The sequence below is a fragment of the Colletotrichum navitas genome (genome assembly GCF_030913465.1).
Source record: "Colletotrichum navitas strain CBS 125086 chromosome Unknown LY79scaffold_67, whole genome shotgun sequence".
Classification (NCBI taxonomy): domain Eukaryota; kingdom Fungi; phylum Ascomycota; class Sordariomycetes; order Glomerellales; family Glomerellaceae; genus Colletotrichum; species Colletotrichum navitas.
The window spans coordinates 78,796-96,365 of record NW_026850613.1 but is presented as its reverse complement, the minus strand read 5'-3'; the positions used below and the strand labels follow the sequence as shown (position 1 = coordinate 96,365).

General features: G+C 50.6%; 6 protein-coding genes across 6 annotated transcripts; 5 read left to right on the top strand and 1 right to left on the bottom strand.

The window, feature by feature from the left end:
- Nucleotides 1–21: 21 nt before the first annotated feature.
- On the top strand, nucleotides 22–1,653 carry LY79DRAFT_592901 (cytochrome P450; the record flags this gene model as incomplete). The annotated part of the gene is made up of 1 exon (XM_060561485.1): nucleotides 22–1,653. One exon carries the CDS (start codon nucleotides 22–24, stop codon nucleotides 1,651–1,653), a length of 1,632 nt encoding a protein of 543 aa, XP_060410511.1.
- A 776-nt stretch (nucleotides 1,654–2,429) lies between these two features.
- Nucleotides 2,430–4,021, top strand: LY79DRAFT_564361 (serine hydrolase FSH). Its single transcript, XM_060558645.1, has 5 exons — nucleotides 2,430–2,824; nucleotides 2,902–3,033; nucleotides 3,174–3,283; nucleotides 3,378–3,642; nucleotides 3,718–4,021. Exons 1-5 carry the CDS (start codon nucleotides 2,777–2,779, stop codon nucleotides 3,967–3,969), a joined length of 807 nt encoding a protein of 268 aa, XP_060410510.1. The 5' UTR covers nucleotides 2,430–2,776; the 3' UTR covers nucleotides 3,970–4,021.
- Nucleotides 4,022–4,039: 18 nt separating this feature from the next.
- Nucleotides 4,040–7,277, bottom strand: LY79DRAFT_582560 (glycosyl hydrolase family 65 central catalytic domain-containing protein; the record flags this gene model as incomplete). The annotated part of the gene is made up of 3 exons (XM_060560267.1): nucleotides 4,040–6,620; nucleotides 6,698–6,979; nucleotides 7,084–7,277. 3 exons carry the CDS (start codon nucleotides 7,275–7,277, stop codon nucleotides 4,040–4,042), a joined length of 3,057 nt encoding a protein of 1,018 aa, XP_060410509.1.
- Nucleotides 7,278–12,453: 5,176 nt separating this feature from the next.
- LY79DRAFT_592898 (carboxylesterase family protein) lies at nucleotides 12,454–14,625 on the top strand (the record flags this gene model as incomplete). Its single annotated transcript, XM_060561484.1, is given in 5 exon segments — nucleotides 12,454–12,533; nucleotides 12,543–13,146; nucleotides 13,159–13,392; nucleotides 13,417–14,256; nucleotides 14,308–14,625. Coding segments are annotated over 5 exon segments (2,076 nt in total).
- Nucleotides 14,626–15,205: 580 nt separating this feature from the next.
- Nucleotides 15,206–16,089, top strand: LY79DRAFT_564348 (uncharacterized protein). The gene is made up of 2 exons (XM_060558644.1): nucleotides 15,206–15,393; nucleotides 15,476–16,089. The coding sequence occupies exons 1-2, from the start codon at nucleotides 15,291–15,293 to the stop codon at nucleotides 15,616–15,618; spliced, it is 246 nt and encodes an 81-aa protein (XP_060410507.1). The 5' UTR covers nucleotides 15,206–15,290; the 3' UTR covers nucleotides 15,619–16,089.
- A 58-nt stretch (nucleotides 16,090–16,147) lies between these two features.
- LY79DRAFT_344517 (uncharacterized protein) lies at nucleotides 16,148–17,302 on the top strand. The gene is made up of 3 exons (XM_060552599.1): nucleotides 16,148–16,559; nucleotides 16,617–17,066; nucleotides 17,130–17,302. Exons 1-2 carry the CDS (start codon nucleotides 16,235–16,237, stop codon nucleotides 17,039–17,041), a joined length of 750 nt encoding a protein of 249 aa, XP_060410506.1. The 5' UTR covers nucleotides 16,148–16,234; the 3' UTR covers nucleotides 17,042–17,066; nucleotides 17,130–17,302.
- Nucleotides 17,303–17,570: the final 268 nt, after the last annotated feature.

The following is a 17,570-nucleotide window of genomic DNA, read 5'->3' as shown; positions in this document are numbered from 1 at the left end:
TGTAGCCCGACTTACGCCGCAATGCAGAGCACAGAATGGCTGCTACCGCTGCCGGTACTCATGCCGACGGTATTCCTGATCATATATCTAGTTTATAATTATCTTCTCTTTCCAACCCCTCGCTCAATCGCCAAATTAAGGTTTCTCGACGGCGAACCCGGCGAGTGGGCGCCATATCTTCGGGCACTCTACCGGAATACCTTGGATCTGAAAAAGACGCTCCGCCTGCACCACACACAACACAAGAATGAGACGGTCCGTGTCCCCATCCTAGGGCCAGGCCAAAACAAGTTGATCTTGCTGCCCTCGGACGAGAGAAAATGGCTCGTGGATCAGCCCGATTCCGTCGTGAGCATGCATGAGCAGACTATCAACCATTTCCAATGGGACCTTGGCACCATTTACCCCACGCGAGATCACAACAAAGTGACGATCCACATCATAGCCACCAAGCTCACCCGGGAGATCGGCAATCTGATCCCGGCCCTCTCAGAAGAGCTGGATCTTGCACTGGCGAAGCATTGGGGTGACGAAGGCGGCGGCGAGTGGAGGGAGGTGGGTGTCTACGACACACTGAGGCCCATCGTGAGCCAGGCGATCAACCGCATCTTCATCGGAAAGAGACACTGCCGGAATGAAGAGGTGCTCGAAACCGGCTTCTCATACGCAAAAGTCATACCTCTCGAGGCGAACCTGCTCTGGCTGCTTCCGGCCCCGCTGCGGCGCCTCCTGGCGCCTCTGGTGACCTTGCCATCCCGCTGGTGCGAGAGGAAATGGTTCAAGCTGACCGTCGACGAGGTTCGCAGAAGATTGGAGGCCAGAGGCCACTCACAATACTCAAAGGGATCGGAGACAGATGACTGGCAGCACGACGGAGAAGCAGACGAGGCAGACTTGTTGAGTTGGTACATTGCTCATGGAGAATCACAGGGCGACCCGTACCTATTGGACCCAGAAGTCCTTTCAGCGCGCATCTTGCTTCTCAATGCCTTCGCACTGCACACCAACGTCTTTGCCATCGTACACATGATCCTTGACATCGTCGGTTCCGGCGCCGAGCAGGGCTCGAAGATCGTGGCCCAGCTTCGCCGAGAAATCAATCAAGTTCGCGCCGCTCACGGCGAAGAACAAGGCTGGAACAAGCGATCACTGGCCCAGCTCGAGAGGCTGGACAGCAGCTTCCGGGAAAGCCAGCGTGTCAACACCATCTTGAGTTTGGGTCCCTTGCGCATCGTGGGAAAGGACGGTGTCACTACGCCTTCGGGCGTCCATATCCCTCGAGGCTACCAAGTTGGCATTCCGGCCTACTCGATCCACTTTGACACGGATATCTACGGACCCGACGCGGAAGCTTTCAAGCCGTTTCGTTTCTACGACAGACGAAAGGACGCACGGGGGACTGGTGATAATCTGAAGGGGGCAAGGCAGGCGTGGGCCACCACGTCCGCGGACTATTTGTCCTTCGGGGCTGGTCTGAATAGCTGTCCCGGTCGGTTTTTTGCTTCCGGCATGTTGAAGGTACTAATGGCCAACATCCTGCTCAAGTATGAGTTTGAGTTCAAAGACAAAAGGCCAGAGAATCTGTGGTTCGGAACCAACCACATTCCGCCGCTCAAGGAAAAAATTAGAATCAGGCGACGGTCGGCGTTTTAAGACCAGAATAGAGTTTTCTTTCTTTTCTCTTTATCACGAATTAGATCACAAGGCTAGACATGAAGCAGCGGTGTGTAAATGCCTGGATATGAGAAACGGTATCTGGAGATCCATGGAAATGATGCTCCAGGAGGCCATCAAGTGATCTGGCACATGACGACCCATATCTATGAAGCCTCGACATCATAAAATGAAGGTTTTTGTACCTTCAATTTCTCTTTTTTTTCTTTCTCGAGGGGCCTCGCATCTGCAAAAGATACCACACATACTTACTCAACTTTCTATTTTTTGTTTCTCTTTTTTCCGGGCTCATAGACGCGGTTCCACACGTCCATCTTTATCAGGTTTCGTCCCCTTGAAGTTGAGATATACATAGTACATAGATATGCCAAGCTGGGATCACCCTGCCATGCAAGCCAAGGGTCTCTACGCATGCACCGTATTAACACATGGCTTCCACATGGGTCAGATTGATCCATTTCAGTTGCTCCCCGCCGCGGGGACTCGCCTGACAGGCTAACCCATACTTGAGTCATATGCTTTCTCCGCCCTGTGCTTTTGTCGTCTGACGTGGTCTTCCGATATCAGGTTTCTGTCCGCACTCCACATCATGAGACGTTGGGACCACAAGAGTAGCGGTAAATGCGCTACTAGTCAAACCCCATAAAATTTCCATCAATGTCATTGCTCTAGTTTGATAGCAGTCCCAGAATCTATTGACTGTTCACTGCCACCGAAAATCCAGGTACCGTGAATCACAGCGAGAGGGGAAAATACCTGACACATTCCGGCTGCCTTGGCAAATTTCGCGCCAATTTGGGCTACATGTTAGTCACCAATAAAGCGCGAGAGTACACGGAAACCCCTTAGGTGTTGTGTCAGTGGATCTCATTTCTCCGCAGTAGGGCGTTCTTTGCCATAGCAGGACAAGCAAACAGGGTTGTCTAACTACCGTATCTAATTGCTATATATGGGCTGTACATGATAACGACATAACAAAAACAGCCTTTCTTGTCTTGCTGAAAGCTTGAAACCCTAATCCTTTTGGACACCTTGACAACGGCAACCCTGAACATCCACAACGTCTTGGACAAATATTGTGCTTAACAGATTACAACTAGTTATGCCTATACGAATTTTATGTCTGCACGGCAGGGGTTCCAACACAGAGGTGGGCAGTTTTTGCTCAATAGCGCATACTCCAACACTACAAGCCACAGAGTAACTAATCCTTCATCACTCTTGTAGATTTTCCGGATGCAAACGGCAGGCATACGGAGCTTGCTGGAGCCAGAATATGAGTTTGAGTTTGTGGAAGGCCGGTGGCCCCATTTAGAGGGCAACTGGTCTCTGCATACAGTCGATTTCTCAAAGTCAAACGTAAGCATTCAGGGCTCTGTTCCAGTTTCTGGGTCCAAGGCCTCTCAAAACTCCCCGGTGTCTTTGCCTGTAGAAATGCCTACTTTAGTCTGGCCTTGAAGCATGGGGTTACTAACCACTACCGTGATGACGCATTTTAGCTGTATGGGTTTTACAACATGCTGGATATCGATGATATTCTGGCTACTGAGAACGAGCTCCGTCAAGTTATAGAGGACCACGGCCCATTTGATGGTTTACTAGGATACTCGTAAGTCGACGGAAACTCTCGTTCCATTGAATGAGATCATGATTCCGAAACAGGTGATGTTTTCGTCGATGCAGAAAATACTAACCTGAACTAGCCAGGGCGGGTCGATGGCTGCTCAAATTGCTATCCGACTTCTCATCGAGAACCCATACGCCACACCTCAGGAGTTACCAATCAAATTTCTGGTGCTCATTAACAGCGCCGTGCCGCCTTATATTATGCCACTGGGTGACCAAAAAGTCACGGACATACCCATTGAAGAAGCGCCAAAGCTGCGAATGCTATTCGACGTCTTCAAAGCGGACCCCGCCGAACACCTGGATAGAGTGCGGCCCGTAAAGCTTGCCAATGGTAGACAGGTATGCACAGAATGACTCGGCGACTTGCTTAAGATCCGCGGCGCCGACTGACGATGATCAAACTCATACCTACAGGCTCTCGTAAATAAAACGCACTACATGACGTTTTTTGATGAGGCTTGGGATGGCCACCCACTTTCCATGCCATCGCTGCACATTACAGGCTTAGGCGATGCCCCCGAATACGGCCAGCAACTGTTTGACATTGCTGAACCCGGCCAAGCGGATCAAATTGGGCATGTGTTTGGGCACGACTTCCCACGAGGGCTGGACATGAACAAGACAATCGCTAGGTCGATAAGGAAACTGGCGGAGAAAGCTTTGTAAAAAGATTGATACGGTACAGCAGCAATTCAATTTCATTCTATGCATAGCCCAAATCAATTTCGAATTTCACTCACTCATGGAGATCTGCAGCCAGGAGCCCGAACTCGGCAACCGTGGCCCCAGCACCGTCATCTGTCCAGCAGCCTGTGATCTCGAGTTTCGCAAATACACCACTCCATACAGCGCCAGTGAGCTGGATGGTGGTCATATTTCCTACGTATTTCACCACCGGCGAGTTCGGGATCCATGGCTTCGTGATACGGATGTCTTGGTCTGCAAGCACTGTACCAGGCTCGAAATCGGAGCTATTCGAGACCGAAACCTTGACATGCTTTGGCGGCCGCATGGCAAAGTCCAGCTGGATAGCTTTCAGCCGCCGCGGCATCTGCGAAGTTCCCAGATCCACCACCACAGCGGCCGTGACATCACAAGTACCGGACTGCCAAAAAGTGCCTCCGTATCCATCCGTGGCTGCGAACGCTAGCTCGCCATGTGACGAAGTTGCGTCGTGGCATTGCAAAACGTTGCCCGGCACGGAAACCTCAGCATCATACAACCTATTCGGCACTACTACGGTGTCATTGATGCGCAAGAACACCGTCCGCGCGTTGGGGTCGTCCACGCCTCGGCCGACGGTGATGGGCATATCCTCCTCGCCGTACTGGTCTGGCACCAGACCGTCGAAGTGAGATGCATCGCGCCTCGTGATAAACGTATGCGTACGATTCATGCGGAAGCTGACGACGGCGCCGTTATAATACTGGATGGGCGGTTTGAAGTCGCGGAGCTGCGGAGGGAGCGATGGATTTATCACCAAATTTCGGTGCGTGACGCGTAGGCCGAGAAATCCCGCCGTGAATATCTGCAGGAGGCCGCCGTGGCCCGTGAGGAACGGAAAAGCCGGGTTGATAGGGTTCCCGGTCAGGGGGTCCAGGACGTCAGGCTCGTCATCTTGCTGTTCGGAGTACTGGTACCAAGGGCCGCGGATATAAGGCTGGAACGATTTGACTAGGTATGTCCAGAAAGCGCATCCCGAGGTAGCCAGGGAGTTGGCCGTGATAGCATACATGCTCCAAGTCATGGCTGGACCGTGCGGGTCGGTGCGGACTGCGTAAAAGTCCATTGCAGCTCGGTATTTGTCGAGTGAGAAATTCCGCTTGTAGTCGTAGGGATAATGGGACAAGATGACGTCTGCCTGCTTGGGGAAGACATCGTTTGTCATGCCCTGAAATTCGAGCACAACGCCGTCGTCTGAGGTGGGTATCGACATGTGCTCGAGCTGGTCAAGCCAGTTGGTCTCGAGTGGGATACCTCGCTCATGACGAGCCTCCGAGGCTATTTGCAGAAGAGTGCTGACCGCGGTACTAGTAAATGAACCGTCTGCAATCCACATGTAGTATTCGTCGGCATCGGCCATCACGTCGATGCCCCAGAGGCCAGTGTTCTCTCGTCGTGTGAGAATATCGCTCAGGCCCGTGGCCACGCCGTCGATGACGTCCACAGCCCCGTGCTTTTCATACCAATTCCTGTCGCCGCTGGTGTTGCGGCCCATGGTCATGCTCAAGGCGATATCGGCATTGAGGTGATATTGGTACATGATGCAGGGTGCAGACATGTTGTAGCATTGTCCATATCGACCGCTTGTCCATGCATAGAGCATGCTCCCATCTTTTAGGTTGTGCCTCTTGGTGTTTTTGCGAGACTCTTCTGCCCTGTTTATGCGATACAGCGAAAACTGTCTTGCCAACTTGGGGTGCACTCCTTGGATGGCGGGCGCCACAAAGAGATCGGCGTCCCAAAAGATCTTGCCTCCGTATGTCTGGGAAACCAAGCCGCCAACGGCCAGAGAGTTACATGCGATGCAAGTGCTTGGGTTCTCATCTTGAGCCGGGCTCCATGGGATGAGGCTCGTGTAAAGGTAGTAAGCGGAGGAGATGGCTGTGATCTGCAAGGCTTCTACCACGTGCCCGCCACCGTTTATTGGAAGCGTTCCTGTCGCTGGGTCTCTAAAATCAGCGACGAAGTCCGGGCTCATGAACTTGCCCACTTCGACGCTGTGTTCCTCACGCAAAGCATGATACCCGCGGATTATGGCAGATGACACAACGCTCGAGACCACTGCCTCTGTGTCCGATCCGTAATGTTCTGTTGAGGCAATAGCTGCGTATTTGTAAACTGTCGCGGATTGCAAACCGGGTTGCACCAGATACCGCTGCGTCGGGGAGACAGACTGGGGGTCTGTGGTGGATGAGTTGGCTGAACCCGAGGTTCCTATGACATTGAGTGCGGAAAAAAAGTCGCTCGAGTATTCATCCCTTCTTTCAAGGCACAACAACTCGCCTCCAAGGGTTGATGACAGCACATACGCCATGACGTGGTCAACTCCCATTGGCGAAACAGCTGAATAGACCTGACTGCTGGCCTGATTGACGCCTGTCTTGACAGTTCTTGTGCGCAAAGCGGACTGGTTGTCTTGTCGATCAAGGATGTACACATTGTCGAGTCCTTGCTCACTGAAGATGGCCAGTTTCACAGCTGCCAAACGTCGTTCGACCATCGAGGCCAAAGACTCGTATGATATGAGAAATTTCTGATTCTCCACGCACGTCGGAGGGCTCCAGACATACGACCATGTGAGTATTCCGGTCTTGCTGGAAGTAAGACATAGCCAATTAGTGCCTTTATTCTTCCGCCGTGTGGGAAAGCCAGTGCGCGCACGCTTACTTACAAAGACAGCGTTGACTCGAACTCGGTGATCTCGGATACATCTACATCTCCGTTGAGGACACTGCCACATGCTTCAACAAGCAAGTCGGTAAAGTGCGGCACCCCGGAGATGAAACTCTCGCCCAGCTCCCCGGGCTCAAGTGTGCTAGCCTCGCTGCTCCAGAATCCCGTGACAGTGGCGAACGTCCTTCGGGGATTGCTATAAGACGGCCATCCTTCTGAATCATTTCGACGGCTGCGCTCATAGAACGGCCCCAAGGAACCTTGAGCGAGGCCAAAATAGCTATTTTCAAACAAAGCAGGTGCGTATTAGTTCCCATACACAACACGATAGGAGCAAACGGGGTTACCGGAGACCATGATTCTGACAGATTATAGTTTACATACCCGTTCGACTGCGGCAACCATGAAGTAAAAACCCCTGGCTGCGGTTTGGTTGATTTCAAGGTCCATGTATTATCATCCCAAGACACCCAATCCGCGTTGATATCAAAGCTTGCACTCGATGTAGGTGCTCCTCTTGCTGCCCTCAAGGAGTACACAGATGCTAAGAGCAAAGCTTTAAGGTTCATGGCAGGCATTCGAGGTCCGACAAGCCAAGCATTGGATTCCTAGAGTCAAGGTTCTGTCTATCTCGGATAACTCGACTGTGTAAAAGGCATCACCAGTGTGACCCGCGAGAATCAGTCGTCAATGGAGCTGGTGACCAGTAGAACACAATAAGACGAGCTAGTGGATATCCCATGTAATCCACTTGATCGCTTGGTAGTAGTCGGAGACACCTGGCTTAGTGGCAATCCACTTCGCCTGTCACGTCGGCCCGTGGGGCATGAGCTTCCCCCACGCCCCGCACGAAATCCGAAAACCTGCTAACATTTCACCTTGCCAAAAGAGTAATCAAATGTTTGGGGTGGTATTGGGCCTGTGGAGTGTAGTAGTAGTCTTGGGAGTGGGTTTCTAGGTTTAAGTAGCGTGCATTCGTGCAGACCTATACGGGTCCTTTGAGGGATATACATGTAGCTGCGCACGAGTCACGACATGTGCAACAGTTGGACTTTCAACCCCATCACGCAGGCGATTACGAGTCATACAAGTGAGACTCTTATCATGGGGAGTTTCATGTAACTATTACAAGCGCATTGCTATCCTTGTTTCTATGTCTCTGTGACGGCTACCTGTAATTGTGACGGGACTTCATTGTGAGCAAATTATATGTGTCATTTGGATTATTTCATTTTACTAGGGCTGCAAGACATTCTCCGAGACAAATCTAATGCCAATAATGCCTAGCGTCTGAACGCTAGTAAGGTCTCTGTATCTTGCAATAATTGATAGCATCAAAGTGGCATTCACTGCGCAAGTCTAACTCGCTACGCTGTAGGTGCTCAGATGGATCCAGCAAAGTTCCTTTAGTGACACAATGACTGTCATCTTGGGTTCTTTTGCAGTTATAAAAGCACTTGGAATTGCGTTTCTGCTGGCCTAATTCCCCGTCTTCATATATTTTTCCCACTCGAAAAGTTCCTTTGCCACAACAAACAAGATTGAGTTTTTGTTTGGTATCTTTACCTAAAAACCCCTCTCCCCTTCCAAGGCCTAGCCATACTGATGCAGATGAGCTGCAGGCTATTGTCTCTTGGGTCCACAAGTGAGATCGCGCGGGAAAGCGGTGTCGCTGGGCAATATATTACCTACGCAGCTGGTGGGCTTCGAGCCGAATGTTTCATCGTCAACGTTACATTGGATGTAAACGTTGAGGACATTCCTTATGCACAGTCTTGGGACAGGAACGGGAGTAGCCGCTGTCAAGAAAGTATGTGTGTCGTAACGTCGGCCGGTGCGGTAAGAACCTAAAGTGACCTAGCAAACTATAATTTAGGTTAGAGTTTTGATATGCATCGACTTGTGGCCTTCAACGCGTAAGGTTATCTGACGCCAAGGAAAATTCCCGGCTACATGGTTTGGAAATCAGCCCTTACCAGCTCCTCTCAGCTTTGCGTAACGTGCAGAATAAACAAGATAGGTAGATTAGGCTCAGCTTCCTACACGTTTTCTGCTCAACCAAGGTTCCGGCGCTGATAGACTTCAGCCGAAGACACCGAGGACGCGCGGATGCTTATCCCTGAGGTCACGGCTACTGCTGCGGTCGTCCTGTTCAATACCTAGGCGTGGTACTTTCTGGGCCTGAAGGGTGCTGGCTAATAACATGCAAATACCCATGCAGTCATGCTGAAGCTTCGGCGCAGTATTAATGCTAAAAAGAGCGCGATTGTCATGGTCTGATTGCCATAACGTTGTCCCTGGCCGAGATGATATCTATAGTTTGCCACACCTTCATTCTTGTCATACTCTTAAGATGACCAGTACGTTCATTACAAACTCAACCCGGCACCATGTCACAACACCACCGCGGCTTGGCCGAAAGCCAGTATAGATTTTACCGTGATTTTATTGTAGCCCATGTCTGCGGGTAAGCCGCAGTGACACGTTCCCACCCGTACACTATATCATAAGTCTACAAGATTAAATCACAACAAGAAATCAATATCATCCTCTGCATCCATACAAAACTTAAAAGAATCCCGAACTTTTGAGAGTGGTTGCTTTGCCTAAGTGTACTCCAGTTCTGAAACGATTACGTCTCAGAAAAATACTGGAATGCTTGTTTTCTTAATGCAATGCACTACATTAATTATCTTACTGCTTTCTAGCATAGCGTCGTTTCCTACCATATCTTCTTCACGTCAGCTGGTAATATCCTTCAGGTGTTGAAGACTCCTTAACACTCCGACAATGTACTACATCACTTCAGACGTCCTCTTCAAATAGAAATGCGAACTGGTCTCGCTCTAGAACATCGTGCTCAAGCGACAACGTCATATTTATGTTGTGTCTTTCGCTGATCCACCACATCTTCCCGTGGTCTGCGCCCCTCCCTGTTCGAAGGCTCGGCAAAGATTGAAGATAAACATGGCGGACCTAGAGCATTATGAGTTTGTTAGTCTCTTTTTTCTCGTTTCTATGAAAAAGCTATGCCGCGTTTGCGTTCAGCTGTTATTACAGACCCTTCTAGACGACCTGAAAGCATTTTGCCGCAGGCTTAATACTCTCTGCCCTCTTACCTTTGCCCCCTCCGGCATTAAACATTAACCTGTCTATTTAGACCTAATTTCGGCACTAAGAACTTCTAGTCCATCACCTTAATTAGGCGCAATGCGGCTATTGCCTTTTGCCAGAGAACACTGTGGGACTTAACGACAGCGGGTTGTTAACTAAGGCAAGCACCCAGACAGCAAAAGTCACAAACTACAAGGAGTATTGCTAGACTGCTATATAGTCGCATGATGTAATCCCGTTTCCCAGTAGTCCAAAGTTACGGATGGATAATATTGGAACTCATCAATGCCTCGCGTGTGAAAGATTGTCTTCAGTGACGATACCAATATCGGCCCCAAGACAATCTGACTATTCGACAATTCCAGGTTTAAGTATCCTTATATCTGATAAGGCACTAGACGAAATTCATGTACATAGAACTATAGAGGCATGGAACAAGGCGAAAAGATGAACGGCACTGAGGGCGAACCATGTCTACTATTTTATCGAGTTGACCCGTCTGATTCTAATATCTTTACCTTTGCATATGCTACAAAAGTAATGTTGTTCTGTGGAACTAAGTTACGCATAGTGCTGTGTAGGATTCGATGCCCTATAATGGCAGGGAATCTTGACTTTATGGGACCGGCCGAGAAGCTCTCTTTTCATACAGAGTGAACGACATCGTGCCCTCTCCAGTGGCCTCGCTTTAGGGTAAAATTGAGGCAGGGTGTCTATCAAAAGGTGTAAGTCCTTGAAAACTAAGTCGCAGACGTAGTTTGAGGAGCCCAGAAATGTGAAGAATACCATCCGCCTGCTTCACCGCCGCTTTATCTTATTGTAATCCCTTTTCGGTTGGCTGCTAGATATGGTTCGGATCAAACCTATTGTTTGGAACGGAAAGTCGAGCGATAGAAACGACTACAACACAAAGAGTGAGTAGGTACGGAGGATACGTGCCCGGATATCAACTTCGACCTCGATCAGAAGCAAAACGATCGCTAGACGGCGAGCGACTGCCGTAGTCCCAATACGCGCGAAGTGAGCTTCAACCGGAGCCCTTGAGCAATATGGCAGGAGCTATCCGTTTGTCCCTGGAATCGGCCATAGAGGCTCAGGCGGCGGTGGCAGCGGCGGTGAAAAGATGATAAGCTTTACCAGCTGAGCGGTGCCAAAGCCCACGTGTGCCTCCTGCACCGCCTGTGAAGGCCAGTTTTTCAAGGGATATCGGTGTAACCCGAGGATGGCAATACGATTCTAACAACGATGGTTGATATCCTACCCGCTTTCAACGTTGACGATGACTCCTCGGGCCCGGGAGGTTGATCCGTAGCATCGAGACTCGTAGACGTTTTCTTTCAAGGTCATTGGAGTGATAGAGAGTAACTCGGACCTCCCACCGTTGCTGGCACCGCTCAGAGCTCCGGGGTTCCAATACTGGTGGGAAGGTACCGACGGCAACAAACTGGGCGAGCTCAAGCGCAAAGTGTCCAGCACATCGGCAGTGAGGAAACGGACTATTGCTTTGGCCCTGTAATTATTACGTTTATAATTGCTCAACTTCTGGCTGAGCGGCGAGAACAACTGGATTGTTTGTTCAGTAGGTGACGATATTTGGTGCCTTCATTCCCTTTGCTATACATCTTTACTCAAAAAAGACCTGGACTTTGATTAATGCTTTTGTTCTTGAGAACTACAACTACTAATATACTTCGGATAACATTTCTCGCCTATGCTCAGGGAGAGAAGTGTTTAGCAGCTCAATTGTCCATTAAACCACGCAACTTATCTATGTTAATCATAGTTCTCAAAAGATTCTCGGTCTACCAACGCACCAGACAAGTCACAAGATGGCAGCTGTAAATCAAATCCCACTTCCCGTATCATTTCCCCATCTTTAAACGTCTGACAACCAATTCATCGGGCGACCAAAAGCGAGGATAAAATAGTGCACTGAAACTATGAACAAGACTTGATAGTGATAGGACTTGCATATGCGGCATCTCGGTGTCATACCCATCTTCTCCGCTTCTGAGTTTGCCTTCTCCGCACGTGCTCCGCAAGGGATTATATTCAAGTGTGAATATATCCGTCAAGCGCTACCCACTGATTCGCTACCACGGCTAAAGTCCAGAACAAGGGGCCAACGCTAATGAACGCGGAATTCTGCCGGTAGAAAGCTCAAGGCCAGTCTCTGTTGCACCTGCGGCCCAATAAGTACTAGCTGGATGCTAGCAATCAGGCTTTGCCCATGGTCTACTCCTCCGTCTAACACATGTTTGCGTAGGGACTAGGTCTACAAGTGCAATGGTTCGCCCATCGATACCTGCCGGCTGATCAGTCGCCACGGCTAAAGTCCAAGATGAGGGGCCAGACTCCACCAAGAGCGCCAAAATGCCGGAGCCAGGTCCTAAGATGGGCTTCCTTCGACAGCCATCTTCAGTGTCATGGTGGACAGGTATTGCTCCATTTTGCACGTCGTGGGGTTATTTCTAATGGTTATTGTTGTTGATAATAATGGCCCGGTGCCGCAGCCGCGGCCCCGCACTGAATTGTGTAAATAGGCTTCGTAGTCCTCGTATGATAATACCGGATTGAGTGCTTGCAACCTCAATGCATAATATTCTACGCAGATAGGAATGCCATACACTGAAACCAATAATGGGTTTTCACGTCAGCTTAGCTGTAGGGCTCGCCTGCGTGGCTGGAATCATCGCCGATCCCACTACGGTCTATGAGAAGTTCAACAGTACAAGTAATTCTGCGACATCCCTGACGTTGCTCTATCAGAACAACCTCAATTTCACAGACGATGTCAACCATATCGGAGCAATTCTATTGGACTACATGACCTTGGCCAGCGGTGCCAAAGCATGTGTCGCAATCGGCGAGTCCCTGATACCACAAGCGGCCATTCAAAAATACGCTTCCGACTTTAAGCATTCTCTCGCATACAGAGCCTATGCTGGCCGGGCTAGTCAGCGTCAATCATACATGATCATGGATGGCACCCTGACCGCCGACCAGACATCAGGGGAACTCATCTTTGGACGCGCCCCTTGCGGTAACCAGACACTGCCCGTGCTTTGCACCCAGTCCAGCAACCAGAACATGGCCGAAAACGCCGTTGCCACCGGCGCCAACCAGATTGCCGTCACCTCGAACGGCAACACTTTCGTCGGGTTCCGAAACCAAAAGTCGTTCCGTTTCCAGGGCATTCCTTTCGCCGACCCGCCGTCACGATTCAAGTACTCGACATTGTATTCCTCCAAGGGCCGGGTCATTAACGCGACCGCATACGGTCCCAACTGTGCGCAGGGGTCTGACCCTACAAGTAGTGAGGATTGTCTCTTTGTAAACATTCAGACGCCCTATATCCCAAAAGCTGGCTCTACCAAGGATCTCCGTCCGGTGCACCTGTGGATCCACGGCGGTGGATTCACCGGCGGCAACGGTGCCGACGCGGGCAGCGACGGCGGCCAGTTAGCTTCGCGCGAGGATATTGTTGTTGTAGAGATCAACTACCGCTTGAGCACACTCGGCTTCCTGGCCGTGCCTGGGACAAATATCACCGGCAACTACGGCATTGCGGACCAAGTGGTAGGTATGGAATGGATAATCAAGAATATTGCTGCTTTTGGCGGCGATCCGGAGAAGATCGTCATCAGCGGTGGATCCGCCGGGGCCGGCTCTGTCCGCACACATCTAGGATCTCCAAAATCCATTGGCAAGTTTCGCGGCGCCATAGCTATGTCCAATCTCGGCGGTGGTGTCGACCTCGGGCTCGACGGCGATTATGGTACAACCTACAGCTCCTATCTTTCTATCGCGGACTCGTATAATCGCTCCGCTCCTCTCTTCTCCGAGGCCGGCTGCAATCAGGCTACTTTGGAGGCCCAAATAGCGTGTCTGATGACCATTCCCGCACAGACCATAGTTAACCTCGCAACTGTCGCCCGCTACGTTGTGCAGGATGGCGTCTATGTCACGACAGAAAACCTGAATGTTTACAACAACAATGGCTCGACTGCCAGCGTCAACACCATCTGGGGAGTTGCCGCAGATGATGGTGCCTCCTTCTCAACGTACTCAGCTGGTCCTATTGCAAACCAGACAGAAGGACTTATGGTTGGCCTCGGAATCTCCAAAGCATACGCCCAGGATATCATCAACTCCGGCCTGTTTCCTTACTACGACACTGGGAACGCAACTCTCGACTCCTTTAATGTCACCCAGCGTGTTGCAACCGACAAAACGTTCCGCTGCATCGATCAGGCCACCATCTACGCCGGTGTTCACTCGGGGGCCTTCAAGACTTCCTATTATTACCAGCTGGAACGCGCATATGGCGGCTACAACCCAAACAATGTGGACGGGATAGGTCCGATCGAGCCGGGATTTCCGAAAGGCAACCCAGAGAAGCCGTACTTCCGTCTTCACGGCGGTGATATGCCTTGGGTGTTTGTAAGTGGTGTCCCACACGATACTGTGCCAAAGCTTGCTGACGTTTTGTAGGCAAACCTCTACACTATTCGAAATGACAATGATCTCAAGTCAGTTCAGCTCAGCTCCGCGTACTTTGCCTCCTTCGTGCGCGAGCTGCAGCCGAACCCAGATGTCGCGTACCTCTCCGTACGCGGGTATACTAACACTAGTGCCGGTGTCGCTGCCAGCGGTCTTTGGGAGCCGGTCAGTGGCTTGGAAGGCCCGATCAAGAGGCTTGACGTTGTCTCCAAGACGGACACCTTCCAAGACATGGAACAGTGCAGTTTTCTGAACTACAGCGTAAGCTACTACGTTGACGGGGGACTGAAGAAAGCTAGACTGTTTTAGATGAATCATACTGCTTTAGGATTCCAAAACGGTGTTCACCATTCTGAGTCTGGCTTATTTCAGTTGCACTGTCCGATGATACACAGTGCTTTCCTCATCGCCAATATTATACGCGGTAGTGCACATTGTTTAATTGAATCCATTTGGTCATTCAAACGCTTCAGAGAGGTAGTGCGTTTTTGCTTGTATTTCGTGCAGATAATGACTGGCAGGCACACTGAAAGCTGAGAAACCCATCTATCAATGACTTCATAAATCACAGCCTTGGGACCCCGCCCTAACAATTAGCATAGAATAGATGTAGAGCTAAATTCTTCAGGTGTGGTCAGTGGCGGCGTTGTCTCCCGCGGTCCTTAACAGGCCTATCATCCAACCAATAATTGTCCATCCAGTGGCTTGACTCCTCAGCCACATTTCGACAGTACGTACCTCACGCCAATGAAGCGCACCGCCCCAGCTCCGCCACATCAGCCGACTTGGAAGATGGCGGGTGACCATCAGCTGACGTCATGTGACTAGCCAAGTCTCCCATCAAGTAATTAATCAGGTGTCAACGCGCCTGCAAAAAGCGGTGTTTCCCCGTTGATCCAAGATATCCCATACATATCACAACCAAACATCACTGATAGAGTCAATTCCTGCTCTCCGTTGTCAACTAGTTAACAATGTCTGCTCTCAACCCCACAAAACCAAACAAGGCGCTTCTGCACGATGATCGGCAGGCCCAGTCCGTCTTGGACGCTCAGCCGAGCCCCGCGCGGCCGATGGGTGAGTCGATACACACACATCCGCGCTTCCCCATCAACCAGGAAGATCGACGTCCATACTGACTTACCGGACACATTCACAGACCCTCTTCGCCCACAGCACGACGACACTCACCTGAACCTACGGGGCGGTCACGACGGCCAAGGTGCCTGTCCTGGCCGCTTCTGCTTCATCATTCCTTGCCCGCTGCCCTGCAACTTTTGCGTATTCCCTTGCCCATGCTGAGTCTCTGGCAAGTCATGAAAAACTATGTTCTAGGAGGCGCGCAAAGATGAGCTTGAATCTAGGGGAGACAGGGAATGGTGGAGACGGTAGACATTGCATCCAAGCTACCGCTCGCCACAGGTCTGATGGAGGTTTGATTGGCTCAGCTGTATTTTCTTTTTGAATTTCCCGCATTACCAGAATACCACGATAGAACCGCAACGATACCAGTCCCTAGTTAATGCTGCGTATCACGTCTCTTTTCCCATGCCAGCAAGCTGGAAAGAATCAAATCCAGCATGAGTACAATAAGGATGAGACTGGAAGTAAACATGAATTTCGAACAAAAGATCGGACCTCCTTGTGGGCCGATGACCCGGCTTGTACCCTTATGGGTGACTGCTCAACGATGACGTCAGCAAAGATCGTCTACCGAGCCCGACCGAGGTATACCGAAGTTTAAGCTCAGCTTTTCGGTGAAAACAAGTTTTACAATGTACCTTGGCTACTCCCTCTCTCACTCATTCTCTCACTCACTCACTCACTCACACCCACCATTGGATAGAGCTAGATCGGATAGATAGCACATACCATCGAGCTCTCAATTCTCATAAAACGGAGAACGATAGTAACTCTCATGTCTCGCATTGGCCCTGCTGGCCGCCGCCGGACTGCCCTACGAACCTATTCGCGTCGGAATCTAGGAGGCCCCGTCGCAAAGCCCGCTGCTATTGCTGCTAGGCGGAAGCTACCGGAAAACTCAAAGGAGGTCACCCAAAGCCCGCCCCTGTCAAGGGAACGGCCGGTTGAAAAGCCTGCAGCAATCACTAGGCAGCCCCCGACGCAGAGGTCAATCGGGCCGGCAAGGAGCACGGCAGCGGAAGCAAGATCAAGGTCATCACGTACGAAGACACAGACAAACGCCGTTGAGACCGACACAGTGGGCGTCTCCCAGTCAACAGGTCCGCATGCGTCTTCCTTCTTCGAGTTCTAGTGGCTACTGACAAAATTTAATCTAGATTTTCGAAAAGACGACGAAATCGTCGGCTGGAAATTCAACCGGGCGACAAAGTCCGTAGACCTCATCACCTACCGCGCAAGCGATGACTCGAAGCGGCTCGTTCCAGAGTCAGTTGTCCAGCAGAAAGTGGCTCAAAAGGTCTATGCCTATTGGGAATCCTTCAACCAGCCACGTGAGGTCACCGTGGGTTCCGATTACTTCCATATTTTTGCCATTATTGATCAAAAGAACTCCAAGCTGAAGGTTCAGTGGGTCGGGTACACGGACTCCGCCGACGACACCACATGGGAGACCAAGGCCAAGGTCCGCAAAATGAACCCGACGCTGCTTACCGACTACCTCGCGCGACGTGAGCGGGCGGCTGGCACTCAGACTACAAGCAAGCTACGCAGAGGGCGGATGTCTGGGGCGGCCATCGGCTAAGGTGCACAGCGGCCTTGATGAGAAGGTGATCTGCAGACCCAGGCAATTGGCCATATGTAAACGATTCATGAGACTCATTTTACGATAGATGCTGATTTCCTGCAGATATCAGGCCTGGCTGATCTCTTGGATACTACTGTTGACACTTAATTCTCAAAACTCTCGGGACCAAATTATGATTGTGATCCGATATGATAGATGGTGGCTAATGAACGAGATGAAATAAACTGTGCTAACTATCGGATGAGCAACTGGACCTTGTTACTATGTATCGTCAGGGACATAAAGGGAAGCGACATCTCAGCTCATGAATACAACACTTATCAGAGTAAGAAGTCAAAATAGGCCACACGGTTCGGTTTCCAACGCCAAGTTGCCCAGGCTCACTTGCAACATCATGTTTCACGGAGTTGCAGCCACCGGATTAGATTCTTTTCCTGGGCCGGTGTTTTCTTGTAATGTATATTAATTCCTGTCTACTGTCGGCTAGATTTAGTCTCCATACCTTCAACCCTGCTGATGTCAGTTG